This window comes from Copadichromis virginalis, linkage group LG20, assembly GCF_057382275.1.
Source record: "Copadichromis virginalis isolate Kocher_CV1m ecotype Utaka linkage group LG20, C_Virginalis_male_GT1.1, whole genome shotgun sequence".
NCBI lineage: Eukaryota > Metazoa > Chordata > Actinopteri > Cichliformes > Cichlidae > Copadichromis > Copadichromis virginalis.
The window spans coordinates 9,924,897-9,949,946 of NC_140637.1; the positions used below are offsets into that span (position 1 = coordinate 9,924,897).

The window sequence follows — 25,050 nt, forward strand, 5'->3', positions numbered from 1 at the left end:
TTTTCTTGAGTCCTTTAAATGTTTAGATTTGTCTTACAGTAAGAAGCAGTCACCACATTTTTATCACTACAGATGAATAATCAAAGTAACTTGTGTGAACCTATAAAAAAATCTTCTTTCATATACTGATCTCATGTCATTTAAAAAAAATGGGAGTAAGAGGTGGAGCATGATGAAAGTTTATGTAACAGTCGTATAAATGTCAGTACACCTCAAGGTTTCTGTAACCAAAGCCGACCTATTTCAAGGGCACGTTTTACACACATAAAACCAACCCAGTCTTTGTAGTTAATTTGATGCCAGAAGTACAGTTCAAAATAAATGTCATTTAGATTGGCTGCGCTCTTATCTTCTTCTAGATGAAGGTAGTTTTTAAACCCTTTGGTTATATTCTGCTTATCGTGATTGTATACAGTTTTCTTACTGGATGTGCAAATGCAATTTTTCTTTGTGCTCTTTTGCTATGTTTTTTTTGGGGTAGATGTTCATTTTTGATAACAAATGTGGGCTTCTTATCAAATCCTCACAGGGACCAAGCCTGAAGGCTACAGCCAGAGGTTCCCAGGTGGCCAAGAAGAATCTGTCCAATATTATTGCTGCCAAAACTATCAAGGTACAGAATGTGTTACTTATGCTTTAAACCATTTTTATATTATATATCTGAAGTCTTTTGCCTCTCAGTCCCTGATTTGTTTTTCTTCAGGCTGAATTTAAAGTGCAGAGTGCATCTGCTCTTCACTTTGCACTTTAATGTAAATGTTTCTCTGCCGTAACGCAAGCTTTAGAACTGAGATCTACACTTTTTCCCATATTTGGCTATATAAACTGATCATTTGATTCAGGTGAGCTGAGAAAGATGAAAGTGCCTTAAACGCGACATATATTATAAAGCTTGTGATTAGAGATGTACCGATCCGATATTAAGTATCGGTATCGGTCCGATACTGACCTAAATTACTGGATCGGATATCGGAGAGAAATAAAAAATGTAATCCGATCCATTAAATATCAAAAAAGCAGCTCACATAACTTGCGACATGGCGTAGCTCGGCTCATAACCGAGCAGTATGCGTCACGTGATAGAGCGGCGGTGGCATGCGAGATCTGTTGTCTGGTTCAGCATTTGGTGCCTCGCTACCAAACTGGCATTTCATCCCAAAGTTATCCCAGAGAGAAGTAAAGCAAGTGTGTAATCTCTAAATGTTTGTGAAGCATTCCAGCGTTAAGCTTGCCAACCGATATATGGAGCGACTGCCTCTTCTCTCTCCCTCCCTCTCCTGCTGCTACTTCAATCATGAAACTGATCAATGATCAGCTGATCGGCTTTTCTGTCAGTCCGTCTCTCTTGTTTGTTTATCGCCCACTTCGCGCCAGAAAGAGGAAACCAGCGGCTGACCAACAGCAGCACGTTTAAGATTGATAATCTGTTGTTAGAATTTATTTAATATTACTTTGTACACCACGATCTTTTTCTACTTAGCTGATGGCTGGTAACTGTGCAGGGGCGGATCTAGCAAAGTTTAGCCAGGGGGGCCGATAGGGCATGAACAGGGAAAAGGGGGCACAAAGACATACTTTTCTTATTCTCATTTAAAATGTCTAGTTTTTAATAATGAATTATCTGAACCTTACACCCAAAGTTTTAATCTGATGTAAAAAGTATAGAAGTCCATTACTGTATATAGTAACTATTAAGTCTAATATACCCTAGTAAGCTAGTACTTTTGCCTTTGGGAAAGTACCATGTGTGCAGTCTGCAGTTCTGTTGAAGAAAGATGTTGAATCTATTTAAGTATTCTTGAAAAATAATTTATTTCTGTGCATTTTTCTTTTCACACTGCATCAAATTAAAGTTGATTACGTCGATTAAGCATCATGAGGTGGAGGGTGGGGGGTGGTTCCTTATTTATTATTATTTTTTTGCTGGGAGTTTGCAACCATATTAATTTAGGTTGCTTACTCTTTAAAATACCAGAATAGGGAGGATGGAGTAGGTTTAAGTTTATTAGATTGATCAGTATTGCTGAACTATGAAATATTTTGGGTGCAGTGTATTTTTTGCATACAGGTATAACAGAATAGCTTTAGTGTTTGCTTGTTTTGTTAAACTGGAATTTGAACTTATACAAAATGCAGCAAGATATTAAAAAAACAGTTTTAATTAAAAAAACACACTATACCGGATTTATATCGGTATCGGCCGATATCCAAATTTATGGTATTGGTATTGGACATAAAAAAGTGGTATCGTGCCATCTCTACTTGTGATTGCAGTTTAGTTGGGTTAACCTCCTGCTAGATCCCAAAGTCTAACAACATCCACTGTACCCGCACTCCCAGACAACTCTCTGAGGAGTGGCAGTGCACCGCCTCCTCCCTCCTCTCCTCTCCTATTCTTTCCTGCACAGTCACAGCACAGACCCAAAGAACACTTTGAAGTGTCGACTATTAAAAAAGTTACGCTAGCCAGACAAGTTTGTCAAGCAAAATTATATGCTGAAAATCACTTTTATCTTACTGAACATTGTTTATCTTCTCCAACTGGCAAATGTCAGGGTGGAGAGTTAAACTATCCCAGGCTAGACGACAGCTTGACACGTCTGGTTAATCTACTTTAAATGAACCATGCATATACAGTATTACTCTGAAGTTATTTGACAGTATTAAGAACTTATTCAGCTGTTTATAATATGTAAGACGGTTAGAGGAGGGAGAAACACTGTGAACAGGCTTGTTGGGCTGTACTATAGATAAGTCCTCCACATCACCACGTGAAAGAATATTCTTTGTGCTGCAGTTGTCACTAAAATTAAATGCTGTTTCTTATGGAATTCATTAAAACGAAACTTAAGGCTTCTTGTTAAATACTGGAGCTTAAATCTCACGTTATTGGAATGTAGCCTGAATGTGCTGAAAAACAATATATTCATCACCTCTCGCTAACCTGCAGGACCTTACAATAATCCTGTTGTTGGTGTAGAGTACAGTACCCAGAAGCTCTCACATTGCACAAGCTGATGAAATATTTGCCAGTATGCCAAGCGTGCGTGTGTGTGTCTGCCTGCAGTTTGTGCGTATTGTGTGCCGGTGTCAGCACTGCTGCTCTGAGCAAAAATCCTGTCAGGAGGTCAAAGAGGTCGGGTCTGGATCAAATCTGTGTCCCGCTAAAACTGACAAGTCCCAACAGCAGCGCTGTCAGGATGCCAGCTTTGGCACGGCTGTCAGTCAGCACACATCACCAGAGCCAGATATGGGCCGCTCTTGTAGGTCAGCATTAGCCTGCAAATCTGACGCATCAACGATTTGGACAGCTGCTGTGTGTTTAATGACCAGATTGTGGGAAGTTAACTTCAGAGTGTAGGGCATTCCTCGTGGCTGAAATTTGAGTCTGTTTTAATCAGTTGCTGTAGTGTTCCTTTATTTATTTATTTATTTTGTAATCTTTTTTTTAATTCTAGCACAGCAGGTGGGAATGCAGGAGGTGGGACAGAAACCATTTTTTAAAAGTTTTTAGTTGTTACCTGGGGTGATGCATTAGATAAGATAAGATAAGATAAGATAAGATAAGATAACTCTTTATTGTCATTGCACAGTCATACATAGTACAGTAGTACAATGAAATTGGAAAAACTGTCCTACGTCGGCACTACATATAACACAACACGACACGATATGACACATCACAACGTAACAAACAACACAACACAGTATATTAACTTAGTATAAAAAAGAAGAATAAGTGTATGTGTATTGCACACTGTTATTATTGCACATTAATTATTATTGCACCTTGTTATAAATATAAATATTATTGTTATCGTTTTAAACATTGTTACCTCCCCCTAAAAAGTCCAGGGAGGTATCCAGTCAGGTCAGCTATTTACATTGATCAGGGCTATTGCCCTGTTGTAAAAGCTGTCCTTGAGTCTATTTGTTCGGGACCTCAGCAGCCTGAACCTCCTGCCAGACGGCAGCAGCTTAAACACCCGGTGTCCTGGGTGTGTGCAGTCCCGTAGGATGCTGCGTGCCCTCTTGAGACAGCGAGTGCTGTACAGGTCCTTCAGGGAGGGAAGAGGATGTCCAATGATTTTTTGGGCCATGTTGATGACCCTCTGGAGTGCCTTTCGGTGTGCTGTGGTGCAGCTGGAGAACCACACACCGATGCAATATGTCAGCACACTTTCAATGGAGCAGCGGTAGAAGACGGTCAGCAGCTCCTTCTTCAGGTCCATTTTTCTGAGGATTCTCAGAAAGTGGAGACGCTGTTGGGCCTTCTTTAAGACCGCAGAGGTGTTAGAGCTCCATTGGAGGTCTGTGTCTATGTGCACACCCAGAAACTTGAAACTGGAGACCCTTTCCACGCACTCCCCGTTGATGCTGACAGGCTGCAGCTCGGACTTCCTCCTTCTGAAGTCAACTACCAGTTCTTTTGTTTTGGTGGTATTGAGGTCCAGGTTGTTGTCTGCACACCAATCTGACAGCCTCTGAACTTCAGCTCTGTATGCAGTCTCATCTCCCCCTGAGATGAGCCCCACCACAGTGGTATCATCTGCAAACTTGATGACTGTGTTGTCTGGGTGGGAACTAACACAGTCATGTGTGTACAGAGTGTACAGTAGGGGACTCAGTACACAGCCTTGTGGAGAGCCGGTGTTGAGGCTGAGGGCTGAGGAAAGATGAGGCCCCACTCTAACTCTCTGTACACGGTCTGAGAGGAAGTCTCTGATCCAGCGGCAGGTGGTGGAAGGAAGTCCAATTTCCAGCAGTTTATCTATTAGTCTGTCCAGGAGTATCGTATTGAAAGCAGAGCTAAAGTCAACAAAGAGCAGCCTGGCGTAACGGCCCTGCACTTCCAGGTGAGAGATGGTGGTGTGGAGCGTTGTAGCAATGGCATCTTCAGTTGATCTGTTAGCTCTGTATGCAAACTGGAGCGGGTCGAGTGTGGGTGGCAAGCAGGACATGATGTGACGTCGGACCAGTTTCTCAAAGCACTTCATTATAACAGGTGTTAGAGCAACTGGTCGGTAGTCGTTGAGGCTGCTAATGTTAGTACGCTTTGGCAGTGGGACAATTGTGGCTGACTTTAGGCACGGCGGGATGCAGGACTGGGACAGTGAAGTGTTGAAGATCTTAGTGAAGACCCCAGCCAGCTGGTCTGCACACTCTTTTAGGACCTTTGCGGTTACCCCATCTGGTCCGGTGGCCTTCCTGGGGTTCACTGCCCTCAGTGTGCGCCTCACCTCATATTCCTGCACTATGAGGCTTGGGCTGCTGCTGTCCGATGTTTTTGCTGCTGCTGCCTCTGGTCCCTTCACCTCAAAGCGTGCGAAGAAGTGGTTCAGCTCCTCTGCAAGCTCCGCGTTACCCTCAGTCAACGTGGTATTGCCAGGTTTGTAGTTGGTTAAGTGCTGAACTCCCTGCCATACCTGTCGTGAGTTGTTGGTGGTGAAGTGGTCTTCGATCCTTCTCTTGTACGCTGCCTTGGCCTCTCTGATGCCTCTTTTCAACTGAGATCTGGCTGCACTGTACTGCATACCATCACCGGATCTAAAAGCGGCGTCACGTTGCTTCAGCAGAATGTAACACATTATTGTGACTGAATTCAGTAATCACTTAACAGTTATTGATCAAAATATTTGGCTTGTGCTATTCAAGTTCTTTCAATCAACTGACCTTATTTTGTGGTAGAGGTTGGCTAAAAATATCAGGATGGTTTATAACCTTTCAGAAATGGAAATCTTTGCAACAAAGTCGACAAATCTATCAGATCTATCAGTCTATCAGATAGACTGATAGATCTGATAGATGTCAATGACAGACATTATGGGACTCCGGTGATCCACGGTGAGAGCCATTAGCCACAGATAGAGATACTGTAACTCAGAGCAGTGGTAAATCTTCCTTTTCCTCAAGAGCTCATCTACAGCTCATCCAGGAGGTCACAAAATAACCAAGAACAACATCTAAAGAGCAGTAGACCTCATTTTTCTCAGTTAAGATAGAGTTCATGATTCAACAATAAGAAAGAGACTGTGCAAAAATGGCTTCCATGGAAGAGTTAAAGGTGAAAACTGCTGACCGAAAAGAAAATCTTGATGATCTCCAAAACTTTTGGGAACTAATAGAGTAATCAGACAAAAGCTGAACTTTTGGAAGGTTTGCACATCATTACATCTGGCAAAAAACTAACACAGAATTTCATAAAAAGAGCACAAAAGAAATGCCATACCAACAGTCAAACATGGTGGTGGTAGTGTGATGGGCTGGACCTGCTTTGCTGCTTCAGGACGCCTTGTTGTAATTGATGGAACCATGAATTTTGCTCTCTGCTCTCTGTTCATGCCCTGCAGCTCAAGTATACAAGTCCACCTCTGATTGGACCTAAAAAACTAAAATGAAGGTTTTTAAGTGGCGTAGTCCTGATTAAAATCAGATTGAAGTGTTTTTGAATGTTCTTAAACAGGCTGTTCATGCTTGAAAATCCTTCAACGTGGCTGAATTAAAACAATTCTGCAAAGAAGAGTTGGGCCAAAATTCCTCCACAGAGATGTGAAAGACTCATTACCGGTTATCATAAATGTTCGATTGCAGTTCTTCCTGCCAAGAACCACTTATTAGGTTTATGGGCAATTACCTTTTCACAAAGGGCCAGGTAGGGTTGGATAACTTTTTTTCTCTTAATAAATGACATCATCCTTTAAAACTGAATTTTGCATTTATTCAGGTTATCTTTGTCTGATATTATTGTTTGATGATATGAAACACTTAAGTGTGACAAATACAAAGACTGTACCCTCCTCTTGTCATATGACTCCACTGTCTCTGAATTGGATAAGTGGTTAAGAGAATAGATGGTTGGATTATCAGACCTACAGTTTGTGGTCCGGCAGCTGTAGCAGAAACTGTCTCCGACAGTGAAGTCACAGCAGCACACACTAGTTTTCCTAAAATATGACGCTTTGTGAGCAGGAATGAGCAATTCCAGTGTGTTTTCATATGCCGCTCTGATGTATGTGCCAGTTATCATATATAACCGTGCAGAATGACTACATGTGTATGAACACATTTGTGTTGATTCAAACAACTCCTGGGGGCTATGTTAATGCAGCAATCTTCAAAGCACATTCAGTCAGTCTGTGGGGGTTTTAGCAGTCAGATTGCAAGCAACTTTTTATATTCTAGTGTACAGCTTTCTCCATCATCATAATACTCTCTGGTGAATTTTAATATAAAGTTTCCCCAAGGCTGTTTTTAAAAAGCCTGTATATGTTGTTTAGAAATGAACTGCTTCAGGAAGAAAACATGGCACACAGAGAGAAATCAGGAGGAAAAAGCCCTGTTGAACTAATGAAACCAGTTTGTGCTGTTACTACCTAGTATACACGACCTGGCTATTAATTCCAGTAAGAAATCTGGCAGCGCAGGAGCCCTAGAGGTTTTAAATCAGTCTATTTAACTAATCTTGTTTGGAAGAGAAAATGATTATGTTGAAAGTATTTGCTGTAGCCTGGTTAACTTTGACTTACACAACTACTAGTGAACTTTCCAAAACTTCAGTTGTTTACTTTTAGATTTACCTCTAAACACTAGAACGCGATAGATGAAAGATATGTATTCCTGCTACACAGATTTGTTTTACCAAAGTTTTTCTACGTGTAGTTTTTTTTTGTTTCCAGTACTGGATACCTTCTTTAAATTTCCAGAAACCCCTCTGGTCATACTGCACAACTTACCGTGCATGTAATGTATTTGCAATGCGAGGTAGTAACTTGAAGCTTCTAATGAATCTTAAACTACCTTATGATGCAAAACCTGTTTTAATGCACTGAATATCAGACTATCAGGTGAGGAAGTGACATGCTGCTAATAATGCTGAATTTTCACTTTATCTCCACAGGTTACTTTCAAAGCAGAAGATGGAAAGCCAATGGCCATCTGCCAAGTGAATGTGGAGCCAACGCCCCATGTCGTTGACCAGACTTTCCGACTTTACCACCCCGAGCTCTGTTTCCTTAAAAAGGCCATCCGACTGCCAGTCTGGCACGACCCTGCAGGTTGTACAGATTACCCTGGCTATCCCCCATGAGCCAAGTATTCCTCGTCCTTCAACTCATATTTCTTGCTTTCTGAACTGTGCTTAAATTAGTCGTTTGCATATATTCCAGTTTTAATCAATATATCAAATGAAGATTAAAATATACATTCAGTTCTCATACTGACTTACTCTCCTGTGTGAGCATAAATGTGAATCACATGTTCACACGCACAAGGCGAAAACAATTTTGACAGCTTATGTGGGAAATGGGAATGAGTAATGTATTCTGCCTTCACTTTATTATGTTTTTACTAAATATCAACAGAAACAACTTTTCAATATCAGTGCAGTTTCTGTCAACAAAAAGGGTAATAAGAAGAGAGAAGTATCTGGATGCAGAGCAGGAAATGAAAAGCAAGAAATAAAAGTTTAAAATCAAGAAAATGTTTGATTGGCTTTTATGACTGGCTTGATGTTCTGAACTATAATAAAAACAATTTATAGTAAATAGTAAATTGATCTTATATTTGTTTTTTCCTGCCTCTTGTTGGGAAAACCAGCTATCAACCCAGATGCTCATGTTTCTGTCCGCTGCAGTGACCCTAACATCATCTGCCAAACAAGGATGCTGGTGAGTGAATGACATTGGATTTAATTCCTTCTGCAATTAACATACAAATATTAACAGGGTTAATTACTGAACTGATAACTGTTTGGAAGGGAAAGCACTTTATTCTAGCTGCACTGGTCTCTTTGTGTGTTGTCCTCCCTGAGTGTGACCATAGATAAACAGCCAGCCAAACTTCTTTTCAAGAGCCATTAAAGTGAGCGTGCTTGCTCCTTTAATGGCTTCATTCACAGCAATCACATCAAACTGACATCACTGAATTGGAGTGAAACCATAAAGACACACACAAACAACAACAACCTCTTATTAGGTTGTCATGTAATCCTCAGGTAAATATTGTTAAGTGCTAACACAGGACACTACAAGGTAAGTATCCTATAGGTATACAATCTAATATTTACACATTGGAAAATAAGCAGGTCAAAGGCAAACATATGTCTGCATCATTATCTCAGAGACTTCAACAAATCAAGCTACTGCATACTGACAGTGTGAGGATAAAGGCCATCTCATCTCATCATCTCATCTCAAAATGTCACAAAACCATCATCAGCAAGTTCTGTTTGAAGGATTGGATTCAACATAAAGTGTAATTCTTTGAGCTTCCTTCTGACATGTTTGTCTCTTTTTTACAAAACGTAATCAGGACAGAACTCTAGCTCATTTTTGATAGATTACAAGCTCTTTTGATAGAAGAAAAGGCTTGCCCTTGTGTCGTGCCTTTACACTATTGTAGTGCCAATGTGGGGTCTTTTTTATTTTTGCCTCTTTTCCCCCTCTACTCTTCCACCTTTTATCTGTTTCTGTCTGTAGGCACCAGGAGAGCCTCAAGATGTGTACTTGAAAGTGCCAGGGAGTCCCAGTCCACACATAAAAATGTTCTTTGTAATGGTTTTCACGTATGTATTATTTACTGGCCAGACACACACACACACACACACGCACAGAGCTTAGCCTGAAGAAGCATTCATCTTTGCAATAATTAAATTGTTCATGCAGGCTTGAATCAATTAACTAATCAGACTGAGGTTTCATGCTCTGGCTGCCTGCAGTTCCACAGTCCATCGTCCAGTTTGCCTAATCTCCATCAGGATTATGCACACCTTGTTTTTAATGTGATATACAAATACTTGTTTTCTATTAAATATCAGAGAGCTGTCGTTTAACTCTGAGGACATGAATATAAAAGCATTTTGCCTCGTTTCACATGATTTCATTGTTTTCCTCATTTTCCTCTGTCACTTAGTGGAAATGATGGATTGCATCATGCATATGCTCATTCACATGCACTCTTTCACACAATATACAATCCTAACCACAGATATGTGCATAGCACTACTAATGGTACTAATGGTTATGTTTAGAACAGGAGTGTCAAACATAAGGACCAGGGGCCAGAATTGGCTCAGCAAAGACTCCAATCTGATCCTCTGGACAGCTTTGGAAAATTTTTCCAGCTGATAAAGACAACCCTTTCAGCCGTGCATAAAGTAATATACAGTATAAACAATTAAATGGCAGAAATGAAACATTATATTTTTGGTTCATTGAGAAAACATTAGCTACCAGAACCTGCACTTTGTTGTCTTATAATAAGATATCTCAGGGATTAAATGTGTAGTTAAACGTCTTTTTGCTGACACAAAGGCTCATTCGTCCGGCCCACTTAAGATCAAAGTAGGCCGTGTGTGGCCCTCGATGTAAGATTAGTTTGACATCTGTGGTTTAGAATCTTTATATTACAACGTGCTTCCATCAAGAAGAGCACATACTGTATAGCTAATTTATTTTACTAATAAAATATATTGCAGAAGACACATTGCTTCTTCATTTCATGTCTAATACTGTCCTCTAATACTGCAGTATAAACCAGTCCCAAGTGCTGTAACACAGTCATTTGGCCCCCTTGCATTAGTGGTTGAGCATTTTTTTAATTTTTCACCCAAGTGTCGAGCAGCCAACCCGATTACCAGCAAATTACACGCAAATACATTTGTGAATTTGATCTGGATTTGATTTCTAACATTTAAAAAAAAATATCTGACGATATCACTGTGAAAATATTTTAGCTTCAACCCTCCAGATGACGTGTTTGCCCTCAAAACCCCATATCACTTGAATCCTATTCCAAATAACCACAAACGCTTTATGAGAGCTGTTGTCTCAGAGCAGACCTGAGTAGGTGACTGCATCACCTCCCACTCTGAGTCAGCTAGGGCCACTGAGACTGAATTCCTTTCATCTCAGCAGTGTGAGGATGATGTTGATGGCTCTGCTTATTAAAATGCTAGCACAGCCGTAGATCAGCCCTCCTCATCTCTTACCCCGTGCTGCACCGGCTGCATCTCCAGGGGGCCTTAGTTTAATTGTTCTTGATGATGTTTTTCCTCTGTAGTGATAAGTGGATGGCAGCGCCCTCCCAGATCTGGCAGATTTACGTGCACTTCCTGGAGCGTGTGGACGTCAGCTGTGTGACTGGCCAGCGGAGCTGTCAGTCACTCGTTCTGAGGGGAACGCAGGCTATCCGTAAGGTCAAGTGTTTCTCATCACACCCCGGCGAGATTGAGGTACGATTGTCACTAAACGCACTATTTTGAAATAGTAAACAATGTGCACATGTTCTCTGCAGCGTGGGATTCAGGCCTCTATCAAGATTTAAAGATTCATCAAAACTAAAATCAACTCACATGTCTTCTAGTGAAGTCATTATTTTATTAACCTGAGATTAAAAAAAAAAAAAAAGTAAAGAAAAATGTTTTAAAGTGGGCTTTTTATGCTCATTTCACACTGCACATTTTTATTCTTAGATTCTACTAAAGCACCTTTGAATGATTCACTCCTCAAAAGACTTTGTATTTACTCTATACCTGGCCTTGGTGCAACCCCTGTGTTCATTTTCTCTCTGAAACAAGCTGTTTTAGCTCCCATCCCCTTTAGTTTAAGTCGCCTTTCTTCTGATTGGCTGTCCGTTACAAAAAAATAATGTAGTAACAACACATTTAAAAAAAAAAAAAAGCAGGTCGGTAAAGCTTCTTTGTGCCACTTGGATCCACTTGTCTAATAGACATAGCCAAACTGACCCTCTTCTGTAGCTCAGATCTTGTGTGCATCACAACCATTGCAGTAGAAAATTGTTGCTTTGTGGCAGATGTGTGAAGTGAAAGAAAAGTAACATGTATTTTTGCTTTTTTGGATGACAGCTGCCCTTTAAGTGCTGGAGCATCGTGCTCCTGCTGATGTTGTTCTGACTCTCTGTTAGTCAACTGGATTTTGGATGAGGTCTTGCTTCCCTTAGGCTTTATGTGGGTCCCTTTAGGATCCTGTTGCACTTAATGTTTAAAATTAATTTTTGCACATTGGGCTCATTTAGTTCCATCGGTCCGGTTTTGGTTTTAGACCCACGAAGACCTCTAGTGGAGAGCTCCGTTCAATTCTTTATGAGTCCCAGGAATCTAGTTATTTAATCCAGCGTTCATAGCACTTCAGCTGAATATATAATTCTTGTTTTGAGTCAAGTTGAAAAGAGATCAAGAGCATGCAACCAGCAGTAGTAGTCTGTGGTGATGAACTATGCGTTACACCCTCTCTACCACCCGTACACATTCCCTGTCCTGTTACTCTCTGTTTCCCCCGCCACTTAACATTAGCTTGTGGTTCAGAGACTGGAGCAGCATCTTAGTCATCAAGGGTGCTTGGGTCTGGATGCATTTTTTATATGTGAAAGTGGCATGTTCGAACTAAAATTAGGCTTTTACTGTATTGTGTTCTTTTTCAATTGGACAAAATCCGACTGATGCAGACGACACTCAACATACAGGACAAAAAAAATGCATAAATCTCACTTATCTAAAAAAAAATGTTGAGGGATTTATTCTTGACAAATGATCTTTTTATCGTGAGCAATTTTGAAGTTGCTCATCTAAAGTGATTTAATGCAAATTGTTCTCTTAGCAGCAAAAGGAAAAAAAATGGAAGCAATTCCTTCCCTTATAATACCTCCAGTTTAAGATTTGAATCATTGTCAAGAACATGCAAATGCAGATTGACAGCATAATAGGTCTTTTTATGGGGTTTCATTTCATTTTATTAGGTTCCCTCGTTACTTCCTGTCTTCATGCCAGATCATGTCGGGACCCAGTTTGATACAATTTGAAAAAAATTAGCAGTGGCTTTTATGCACTCTGAACATGTGAAAATATGCTCCAGGAGTGTCACATTGCCCTCTATTTTTAATAGATTGTTTCTTATTCATAACTGAGTACAAGAGTAGAGGGAGCGTGACAATACTTCTTCCTCAGAGTTGGAATAAAAGGGCATTTTATAGCATTCATGGAGAAAAAAAGAGAAGTGATAGACTGTCACAACCACCACGGGTGCATACAGTATGACCCAAACATGTTTTACCTTTAGAAATAGGGTACTGGCTGAAAAAGCGACAGATGTATTTTTAAAGATTTCGGCGTACGCATGAGCAGCTGCTTTGATCTGACTCGCGGCAGGTTAGCTCACAGTGGAATGCATTGGAGGAGTTCTATAAAGCAGGATAAAGCTCAGCGTCAGTGAATAGCTTTGCTTTTCTCAACAGATTGAAAAGGAGCTGCACAGTAAATCTCATTCCCACATTCTTATTTCTGTCACTTTCCTGCCTCTACTTCTCTCATTTCATTGTCTGCCTCCCCCCTTTTTTTATTGAACCTCATTCACCCTTTCTCTCACCCACTCTCCTTTAATCTGCACACTTCCTTTACCTTCCTCTGACTCTGTTAAGCATCTTTTCCATTAATTCTGTCCCTCTTCCATTTCTTATTAAATGTATCTCTTCTCTTTGAACACTGTCACATTCTTTTTGTCACTTGGTCGACACATTTCTCAGTCCACTTGCCAAACCCAATAAACTTTAATGGCCTTTGCCTTCTTTTTAGGTGGACCCAGCGGGTGTGTTTGTTTTGCCTCCTGCAGCAGTGCAGGAGCTCCAGCTGAAGGTGCAGCCATGGCAGGCTGGCAGCCGCTTTCTGTACGTGAACGCGGTAGATGTGGAGCAGCAGCGGCTGGTCACCGCGTGGCTGCTCTGTCTCAATGTTCACCGTCCTGTGCTGTCCAAGGTAGGACCCTAAAAAAAATCTTGTGTTTTTATCGTTTCCTCATATGGGTATCGGCCATCATTATCCAGTGGGGCACATTTGGCAACCCGGGTTTTTACCCTTTTCTTCACTGTGTCAGCAGCAGCAGCAGCAGCAGAACAGTGTGTTAAATACAGTTCCAGGTGTCTGTTTGAAAGCCAAACACTACAGCACGAAAGCGTCAGATTTGCAGACCTGCTCATCACACCGCTCTGCTGCAAATGTGGTTGATGTGTTAATTAAAGGTCTCCCTTGAACTTGAGCGCTCCCCCTCCCAGTCATTAAAGGACAATGTTTTAATCATTTTTGCACTGCTGTTGGTTAAATAACAAAAAGCATTTCTCTGAAAAAAGCACTAGCTAAAGCTAGAAGCTTGATTCTGCTTAAAGGTAACATGCTAACCATTCCCAGGCACCTACAGGAGCTCAGTCATTCATCTTTTTCGAAAAGCAGGACAGTGTCTACCAAGCAGCTAGCTGCCTAGCTTGGTAACTTGTACGGCAATAATCTACCACAATATCAATACAATAAAAGTGTTTGTGCCACCTAGTTTTGTCTCACCAGTGTTGTAGAGTATATTTCATTATCAACCTTTTTGGGATTTGGGATTTTCCAACTCTTTGGACTCTCCTGCTCTGTACTCGTAACATTAGCATTGTGAGCACTGTGTGCATTTAGTCAATGACCTAAATTTGCCTTTCAAATGTGTTCCTTATGCAACAGTGTTGCGTTAATAAACTGCATTATGGTTGCCTCTCATTTTATCATCACTTTGTGAAGCTCTAGTGATTTAAAAGGGAACCCCCAATTTTACATAACACTGGGAGTAATACTGCCTATGCGGAAAGAAGATTACCAGCTATCATCTGCAGCTTTCCAGCAGGGGTAACCATTACTAACCTAACACACCACAATCTACCAGCAAACTGGCTTTGGCTCTGAAGGATTCTGGACATGCGTTTGAAGGATATCAGTGTATGAAATAAAAAAAATATTTAAGAGGAAGACAGAAGATTTGACATCATGATTTCATTTTTATAGTACTTGTATTTGTAACAGATTCAATACTTGAATCATCCGGGTACTTCCCAAGGCCAGCTCAACATTCCCAATCCCTTTATAAAGAGCAGCAGACCAGTGCTTAGATCCAATTGTCTTTAATAATGCTCTTCTCTGCCTTTCTCAATCAAATGTCTAATCAATTGACTGTGTACCTAACTGGCTGACTGGATTATGCTTTATGCATTATAGGTAAAGTACTAAATTTGTCATGGTCCTGGGCCGTGTTGGCCCAGTATTCTTAGTTTCCATGTATTTTTGTATCTTGTTCCTTATTTAGGCCATGCTTCCTGGGTTGATCTGTTACGTTGTTCCTTATGTGCGTTCCCTTTGTGACTCTCACCCCCTGCGTGCCCCTCTGTGTATCTGTGAGCCTTCGTCTCTCCTTATGTTTTATTCCATGTTTCCCCTGCCCGTTATGTCTAAGTTCTCCCCGTGCTCTCTCTCCCCCCTGTGTGCCCTCTCTGTATTTATGAGCCCTCGTCTCCCTTTGTGGTTGTTCCATGTTTCCCCAGCCCGTTATGTCTGTGTTTTTCCCCGTGCTCTCTCTCCTCCTGTCTGAACCTCTGTACTTCCTGTTTGACTCTGCCCGTCTCCCGTCAGTGTCTCGTTATGGTTATCTGTGTCAGCTGTGTTCCCCGTGTGTTCCCACTTTCCTCGTTAACCCTCTGTGTATTTCTGTCTGCGTCTCCCTCTGTTCGGCGTCGCGTTCTCCCTCATGTTGTGTGGATCTCCCTGTGTCTACCTTCGAGTATTAGTTTACGTTTTTCCGGTTTAGTTTTGCATGTCCTGTATTCTGTCCTGCCAGCATTAAAGCTGTGTTTCTTAAGTTCATCCCCGTGTTTGTGAATATTGCTATTGGGTCCTTCTCCTGCCTGCCACACAACGTATCATGACAAAATTCTTCTTTTGCCTGTTGTGTACAGAACATATTTCTTATGCACTACACAGCAGAAATATACATTTAATCAAATGAAATCAATTTAAGTTGATCAAATATCCACTTCTCCTAAAATGCTAAACAATCAAGTGATTGACAACAATCACATTTTCTCTGACAACAAAACAAAGAAAATGTAATGCTTAAAGGGTATTGCAGTGGTTATTTATCATCTCACATTGCATAAAGTTATCTTGCTTTAAGTCAGGGATTGCCAAACATTACTTTAAAACCATGAAATAAGCATCTGAAGCCAGTCTTGGCCATAGGATGGCTGCATGTCTTCCCTGTGTGGTGACCTATCTAGGTTGGATTCCCAGCTGTCAAAGAGTGAGAGGGAGGGCACAACCTGGACTGGTTGCCAGTCTATTGCAGGGCTAACACAGAGAGACAGACTCACGTTTACACTTATAGCCAATTTAGAATTGACAGTTAAGCAAATGAGCATGACCTGTGGGTGGAAGCTGGGGTACATGGAGAGGACCCATGTAGGCACAGAAAAAACATGAAAATTCGGCATAGAAAGCCACCAGACAGTTGTTGAATTCAAATCCAGGATCTTCTTGCTGTCAGGTGTATGCCAAACACTGTAGGAAAGTGTTTCTTTCAGTGGACATCCCTTTACAGATGCTCATTAGTGGTAGTGGTAGTGTAGTGGTTAACACATTTGCATTAAATGCAAAAGACCCCTGGTTTGAGATTGGCAGGAACACAAACCCAGCTTTAAGGGGTCATAGGCTAGCGTACTCTTAGTGCCAGTACCAAGACTGGATAAAAGTGAGGGAAGCACCAGGTGTAAAATCTGTGCCAAATGAAACATGCGGATCCATCCACTGTGGCCGCTGTACAAATGCTCATTACACCAGTTCACAGGCAGCCAGCTTATCCTGCCAGCTTTGTACCATTACTTTGAAGTATCAAATCACATTCAGATCACACTTACAAACTGTTCAAGTTCATTTACTCTTGCAGTTTCACTGTAGGCAGCCATGGGCTTCCTTTTGTTGGATACTTCATCAAATCATCTGGTGCACTTGGATGAATCCTGCAGTTTTCTCAGCTCTTGTTTTCAGACATTTCAATCCCTCCCTCATTCCTCTGTGCCCAAGAAGGTTTGATGCTATAACACGTGTGTGTGTGTGTGTGTGTGTGTATTTGCAGGCTTTTGAAGTATGCGTTCCAGTTGGCGGTGGACGTGGCAGTTCCAGAAAAATCACCTACACCAATCCGTACACCAGCAGCCGTACATTCCTGCTTCGCTCTGACCATCCAGATCTGCTCCAGTTCAAAGAGGATAAATTCCAGGTAAAATGAGACTGGAGGCCGTCCACATCTCTTACCCCCATTAAGAGTAAAATCAATACTTTAATTAGTGACTAGAAGGAAAGAACCCTCCTCCTTAACAAAAGCTGCTCAGATAGTTTTGTTTCACGGAGTAATGGTACATATGTTGCTATGATGGTGTAACTGATGTCAATAACATTAGCTTTAACCAGCGGTGCTACTGACCACGTATAATCTGACACACTTTGACTAAAACGAAACTCTTTTTGACAGATTTTAGAAAAAAACTAGGCTAAAGTGCTTCCTGTGTGTCTAAGCAGTTAAGTCTTCTGACATTCTGATGGAGATTTCATCTACAGCCGATATGATGGAGCTGCCGCGTAGGAGGCAAGCGGTTAGATATTATTGTACTGGATCTTTTTCCCCAAGTTTCTTCTGGAGATTTTAGCCTGGTATCAGGCCCTGTCATCAGCTTTCATGCCCTCCCAGTCAAAATTATAAATGGGTTATGGCATAACAACGCTACTGTTTTGACCAAAAGGCTTATTGTAGAAAATATGAGTGTATGAGTCGTGAATATACAAAGCAATACTGTTGACTTTCTTGTCATCCTGACAGGTGAGTACAAGACATCAATAATTTCTAGTCTTTTATGTTGACTGCTCATTCCTCCGTAAATGGCTTCCTTGTCGGCTTTCAGAACTGAATGCAAAGAATATTACAAAGTCATTAGTGCTGCTGTTTTATTATTGTGCGGTCAGCCTCAGTGTCTCTAAAAGCTGATTTGCTCACATTCAGACATGAAACACTGCTGTCATTGCCTTTAATTTAGTGAGGTGTGATAAAATGCTAAAACAAATGAGAAACTATCATTTTAAATTAAGAAATAAATGAATGAGAGGCGAGGGGAGCCTGTTTTCACATAAACTATTAAAGAGTCTCATTGTTGTTGGCCAGAAGACACTGCATCAATTAGACAGGGAGGGTGAGCCAAGTGAAAAACAGCCCATTGTTTTTTCCATCTTGTCAGTGAAGCTCCAGGTGTCTTATAAAGAATTTACCATGCCTGTGGCATTAGGCAAATGTGGAGACACTTTTCTCTTTTTTGACATAACTACCTCACTGTGATAAAACCAGCTGTCAGGAGGAAAGGCGAAGCAGAGATCAATACTGCCATGCTTGTGGGAAAGATTACAGCATAAATCCCTTAAATTGACCCATATTTCTGTTGTTGGCTATTACAGAGAGTAGAAGGAAATATTTCTGGTCAATCTACAGTAGTGAGAAAGTAACAAAAAAACACCTGTTAAAGATCTACCTCACTGTGATGCCTGAACAGAAAAACAATCACAACATACAAATAAAAAATTCTAATACTAGACTTTCCACAGAGGCAGTCAGGAGGTTAGAACAACTGGTGCTTCCTCATTTAATAATTGTGTTTTAGACATGCCTGAAAAGGAGATGCCCACAGCGATGATAAGCATTAAAACAGTGTGGATAACCATTTGCTCCATATATGGGTCATTTTTGTCCTGAGAAATGTTTTCATTTTTGAGTCAGATCAGTAAAATACCTTCAAATCTAACTGAAATACACTCTGTTTATTATCTAATTACTGCATGGAAGAAGGAAACTAATTGGATACTGAAATGAGGTCACCGGAGTCACAAAACATGCGATTAAACACTTAGATGCGTATTTCCATGTGAAAGAACCAGAGCTCACTATTTTTGCATGGCAGTTGTATTTAATTTGTAAAGTAGGTTCTCTGTATATCTTAGGAGGTAAGGGAACAATCAATACAGAACAGTATCACAATATTGTGCATTGCAACGTTGTATTGATACACAGATACCAAATAAATTGTATTAAAGAAGTTAAAGCATAAAAAACAGCTGAACAACTTCTGGTGTCTAAATGTTGCCTAGAGCCTAAGATTAATCACAAGGCGATACCTGGGTCACCTGATAGGAGGTGACCTTTCTGCAAACAGTCGCAGTCTGACCTGGGCTGGCTGCAGTCACTCTCAGAGAGATTGTTGAAGGTTTGCAAATAATTGCTGTCTCATTTATAAATGCTCAGGTTTCCAAACATGTTGCCATCAGTCTGAATTGAGGGGATTCATTTCAACTGGCTGCCAGCTGGTAATAATCTGGTTATATTCATATAGAACGGTTGCTGACGTAATAAGTAAATGGAATTATGTTAAATGTGAATTTCTGTCTATGTAGACAGCAACAGATATGTGATTTTCAACAATTTCTTACAACTATTTGTTGTACTATCAGTAACTCACAATATATATTATTGCAGTATATTGCAATAATATATATTGTGAGTGAAGTATTGTGATAATATTGTATTGTGAGATGTCACCTTTGGTATATATTGGTTTCAGTTTTTTAAATGTGTTGTAGGATACGTATTTTTTCACTCTGAGGCATTGTCTTCATCTCAGAAGAATGAGTGGGGGTTTACATTCAGAAGTCTGGCTCTGTTACCGTGGCTACATGAGCACAGTGAAGTATATATGGTTAATCTAGTGTAAATGATCTAGTCTAGAAAAAGGGAGTCACATCTATAACTGGTTTACAGCTCTAATAATGTTAACAGATAACATCAGACAGTGTTATTGATCCCTGTCAGGAAAGTCATTTAACCCATCCTAAGCATTAGGAGCAGCAGGCGGCCACAGCGTAGCACCTGGGGACCAGCGGCTAGTTAAACCCAGAGCTATGGTCCAGGGCACACCGATGGAATTAACAGCATGTTTTTGATCGTGGGAGAAACCAGAGCAAGCACAGGAAGCCATGTCAGTTGCTGTGAGGCAACAGTGCTAACCACTGAGACACCGTGCTGCCAAATCGGTCTCAGTGACTGCCATTTATTCAGGGTTTTTATCTTGGGGCAGATCTTTGTGAACAATGCAGTTCAAAACAAAAATGATGGATTTATTATTAAACGTGTGAATGGGCAGACAGGTCAGCTTTAATAAGAAAAAAAAGATAAAGATCTAAATAAAATTATGTGTTATTTTTACTATGTTCAGATTGGAGGGGGAGAGAGTTACACCATCGGACTGCGGTTTGCCACGAGCCAGAGTCCCGGATCAGTGGACATCCTGGTCTACGTGAACAACCTGGAGGAGAAGACGGAGGAGACGTTCTGTGTGAAAGTAAACTATTCATGAAGTGAAAGTTGTTTGAAAAAACAAGTAGAAACTTCAGTGGAAATGTTGACTGTGCTGTACTTTGTAATATACTTTAAGAGTGTGAAAGAAACTGAAACTTTCCTGGCTCTTTTGTCATTTTGTATTAGATTATTCTTCAAGAAAATAAAACTTTGCAACACTGAGTGTTTTTCAGTCTTCTCATACAAACTGGTTTATTCTGGACTGCGTGACCAAGAAGTCTGAATGAAATTTGTTACAATAAAATGAGGTCACGTTGCAGGAATCAAACATGTTGAATAGAATCGCCAGCTTCCTTTCTAAACAAAACAAAACAAAACTGACTAGAAAAGCTTTATTTGCTAAATTATGCACTAAACTTAAAAGTACTGGGAGCTATAAACTGGGTGCAAAGCAGCCTGAAAAGTAGTAAATGATGTTGTAAATTTGCTTTGTTTCATAATCAGCAAAGTAATGCATGCAATCTGCAATTAAGGTGTCAAGGTTGATTCCCACTAGTGAGCTGTCCTCATCCAAAAAGCCTGGCAGTTCAACCCCAGCCATCCGAAGGTGGGCCGAGGGTGAAAGCAATAACATTTTATCGACTTTAATTACCCAGCAAACCCACTTGAATGCCACTTGATGGCCGAGTTTTAATCTAAGACAAGCCGGGGGTCTGCACTCCTCGTCCCCTCACCTCCCAAACAACTTCTCCTCATCACTGGCATTATTAGAAACAGCGCCGTAATGAAGTATGATTTTCCAGCGAGGCGCACATCTCTTCACATCGCCCTCATTAACACCAGCACCCTTTTAAACCCTTCATGCTCTCCCTCCTGCTTGTTCTGCCATGTCTCTCTCTATTGGAGGTGCTGAGAGAGAGAGAGAGAGAGAGAGAGGAGGACCGGAGACGGAGAGAAGGCTGTGCATATTGTGTTATGTAACAGAGTTACACAATCCCTCCACCCTCTGCACCCCCCTCCATACTTCCTTCATCCTTGCTTTCTCTCTCATTAGAATGCAGGCTGCAAAGTAAGCCTCACCAGCGCGGCAAAGCCTAATAAAACGAAGACAGCAGCCAAGCCTAGTGCACTTCATCTTTACCTTCTCAAAGCAAAAAAAAAACAAAACCCCAAAAACATCCTTTGTGTATTATGCATTTCATGTTAATATGGTCACAGCTTACAAATATACACATTTAAGGCTGTGTAACCACCGACATGGATGGGTTCCTATATTTAATTAAAGTTTGCCTTAATACAAAAGCTAAATGCCATACGGACGAGGTGCTGGCTGGTGCACACGTTCCTCCTGTTTCATGCTGAAATTTTGAGAGACTAGAAATTGAGTCCATTCTGTGTCGATGCATTCAAAAGTTCATCTGAGGCTAACGTGCGACCGGCCGTCTGATCTGCCCCATAAATGAACCACTGACTTAATCAGAAATTATTTAATCAGATTTTATTCAACATAACATCAGATTTTTCCTCAAAAACAAAAAAAAAAACAAAAAAACGTGCCAATTTTGTTTTGTTTTGCTCTAACCAATCAGTGGATTCCTTCCACATGCACAGCTGCACACCATCCCATGTAGAGGCTTTAAAACCCAACCCTATCCCTTAAATGGCGAGGCAAGTGACTTCAGTTTTCCATTCACTGCCCTCACAGCGGGTGTCTGTTGGTGAGCTGTCCCACGTGTCTCTGCCTGTGCGTGGAAAAGATTTCCTCCTCCCATCCATCCTAATCTGGCACAAAATAGTGCATAGCATCTCCGATAGGAATGGGGTGGTGTTTTCTGTTTGTGTGAAAGTGTGGAAAAGAAAAAAACAAAACCCTTCCCTCTGTTGGTTTTAATGCCTGGATCCTGGTTGGTGCAGCAGGCCCTTCGGTGTGAGCTGCATGGCTGTTCTCTGAGCGTGGGGCAGAGCTGCACTGACACCTTATTAGTGGTGCCAGTCCAGTTGTTGTCAGTTCCTCCTGAAGGAGCACAGACACCCGCCACAACAACTCACACTGTCTGCTCACCTTGTTAGTGTGGTTAGACGGGTCCTGTCTTGCTGCCCGAAGTCAAGGCTGCCTTGATGGTTTGCTGGGTGGAAGCGTGCCCATTGTTGCCCTGATTTAGGAAAAAAGGGTGGGGAGAAAAAAGCAGGCCTACCTGCTGGTGCATGTCTCTGTGTTAGTGTGGTCTTTTGTGAATGTGTGCGTGTGTAGGTGCCTGACCTGAGCCAAGTAAGTGGGTGCATGTCTGTGAAAGCATACAGCGACGCAGGTATCAAAGAGCTTTGTAACTGAAGGAATATGCAACCTAGCAACAAGCCCTCCTCCTCATGTACACCGCTGGTTTGGATCGGCACTCGTGCAGCGGCGAGAAGAGTTTGTTATTATTACTGCGGTTCACTTGAAACGGAAAACACACACATTACAGCAAAGGAGCTAATGACGGTTTTTCCCTACTGGGGGAAAAAAAGAAATACTGCAATAAAGAAAATTCAAAGATTCACTTCTTCCCACACCTGGATGAACGATGCCACAGCAGTTTTTTGGTTTTTTGTAGCTGTGAAAGGCAAAACGTCTGCTGTGGCATCACTGATTGGGGTGTGGCTCGAACTGCACGAATTTTGAAGCTTTCAAGCAGCAGGCTTGAAGTGCTTTTGACATGGGGATTTATGTAAACAGTCGAGGTTCTTTAATAAACATGAAATTGTGACATGAGGTGCAAAAAGGAGCTCTTAATGAACTGAAATTCAATTACCTCATTACTCGTCTCAGCAGGACCCTCCCTCAGCCATGACTGCTGAGCACAGAGGGAACATGATTTTCTGAGGGAGCAGACGCTGTTCCTGCCACTGCAAACCTGGATCTGTCCAAATTCAAGACAGTTCTCAGTAGATGGCAGCCTTACACATACAGCTCAGTTGTTTTGCCATTCTTCCTTTCCTCTGAGGCTTTAGTGAATTCAAGAGCTTGTATAAGACTCCCCCCATTCTGATATCATGAAACACAAATAAACCAGCATGTATAACCTTTTAGTTATTTAAAAAAAATAGATCAATCACGTTTGTTCTCTTTACTTATCTGTGTGAAACCTTTACAATCAGTCCATCGAATTTCATATAGAGATAGGTCAGAATTGACTTACCAGAGAGTTAATCAATAGGGGAGAATTTCCTTGCAATGGGTGCCATTAACCTGATAGTCCAGAATGAATATGGACTTTAACGGGTTTCATAAAAGGTCATTTTCCTCACTTTTTTAGTAGAATGAAGAATAAAGAATAGAGAACCTTGAACGGGTTACAACTAGAGATGGACCTATCCGATATTAGGTATCGGTCCGATACTGACGTAAATTACTGGATCGGATATCAGAGAGAAATAAAAAATGTAATCCGATCCATTAAATTAAAAAAAAAAGCACCTCACAAAACTTGCGACATGGCGTAACTCGGCTCATAACCGCAGCATGTAGGAGCAGTGTGCTCACGTGATAGAGCGGCGGTGTGTATTTGTGCTAACCAGCATTTCATCTCCGATGAAGTTATCCCAGAGAGAAGTAAAGCAAGTGTGTAAGTTCATCTCTGAATGTTTGTAAAGCATTCCTGCGTTAAGCTTAACAACCGATATATGGAGCGACTGCCTCTTCTTGCTGCTACTTCAATCATGAAACTGATCAATGATCAGCTGATCGGCTTTTCTGTCACGAGTCCGTCTCTCTTGTTTGTTTATCGCCCACTTCGCGCCAGAAAGAGGAAACCAGCGGCTGAACAGCAGCAGCACGTTTAACCTTGATAAGCTGTTGTTAGAATTTATTTAATATTACTTTCTAGACCAGGATCCTTTTCTAAGCAGCTGACTGCTGGTAACTGTGCAGGGGCGGATCTAGCAAAGTTTAGCCAGGGGGGCCGACAGGGCATGAACAGGGAAAAGGGGGCACAAAGACATACTTTTTTTTCTTATTCTCATTTAAAATGTCTAGTTTTTAATAATGAATTATCTGAATCTTACACCCAAAGTTTTAATCTGATGTAAAATATATAGAAGTCCATTACTGTATATAGTAACTGCTAAGTCTAATATACCCTAGTAAGCTATAGTACTTTTTCCTTTGGGAAGGTACCACCTGTGCAGTCTGCAATTCTGTAGAAGAAAGATGTTGAATCTATTTAATTATTCTTGAAAAATAAATTATTTCTGTGCATTTTTTTCCCCACACTGCATCAAATTAAAGTTGATTACGTCGATTAAGCATCATGAGGTGGGGGGTGGTTCCCTATTTTCTTTGCTGGGAGTTTGCAACCCTATTAGTTAGGTTGCTTAATATTTCTGCGAAGTACTCTTTAAAATACCAGAATAGGAAGGATGGAGTAAGTTTAAGTTTATTAGATTGATCAGTATTGCTGAACTATGAATTATTTTACAGGTATAACAGAATCTCTTTAGTGTTGTTGTTTATTTAAACTTGAGTATGAACTTATACAAAATGCAGCAAAATATTTAAAAAACAGTTTTATTGATTTAAAAACACACTATATCGGATTCATATCGGAATCGGCAGATATCCAAATTTATGATATCGGTATCGGACATAAAAAAGTGGTATCGTGCCATCTCTAGTTACAACAGTGAATAAAGTTCTATAAGTACTAGATAAACAAGCAGGAAGTGTTTAGCATTAGCCACCTAATACCCGTCACCCACCAGAACCCCAGTCATTTTGATTATATAGCTTTTAATACACATATGGTTTTCTTTGATTTAGCTCTCAATGTTTATTATAATTAACTGGTGCCATTATGAGTCTTTAATTTAC

At 40.8% G+C, this 25,050-nt stretch overlaps 1 protein-coding gene across 5 annotated transcripts in view; it reads left to right on the forward strand.

Annotated features, from left to right (window-relative positions):
• The window catches only part of nphp4 (nephronophthisis 4), a 181,523-nt gene extending 161,100 nt beyond the window's left edge, over positions 1 to 20,423 (forward strand). For all 5 annotated transcript variants that reach the window (XM_085444897.1, XM_085444895.1, XM_085444896.1 and 2 more), the window contains 8 exons: positions 530 to 613; positions 7,898 to 8,054; positions 8,596 to 8,666; positions 9,477 to 9,562; positions 11,059 to 11,230; positions 13,586 to 13,765; positions 16,944 to 17,087; positions 20,119 to 20,423. In XM_085444897.1, coding sequence (XP_085301023.1) covers positions 530 to 613; positions 7,898 to 8,054; positions 8,596 to 8,666; positions 9,477 to 9,562; positions 11,059 to 11,230; positions 13,586 to 13,765; positions 16,944 to 17,087; positions 20,119 to 20,259 — 1,035 coding nt within the window. In that variant the 3' untranslated portion in view covers positions 20,260 to 20,423. The remainder of the gene's footprint in view (positions 1 to 529; positions 614 to 7,897; positions 8,055 to 8,595; positions 8,667 to 9,476; positions 9,563 to 11,058; positions 11,231 to 13,585; positions 13,766 to 16,943; positions 17,088 to 20,118) is intronic.
• The last annotated feature ends 4,627 nt before the right edge of the window (positions 20,424 to 25,050 follow it).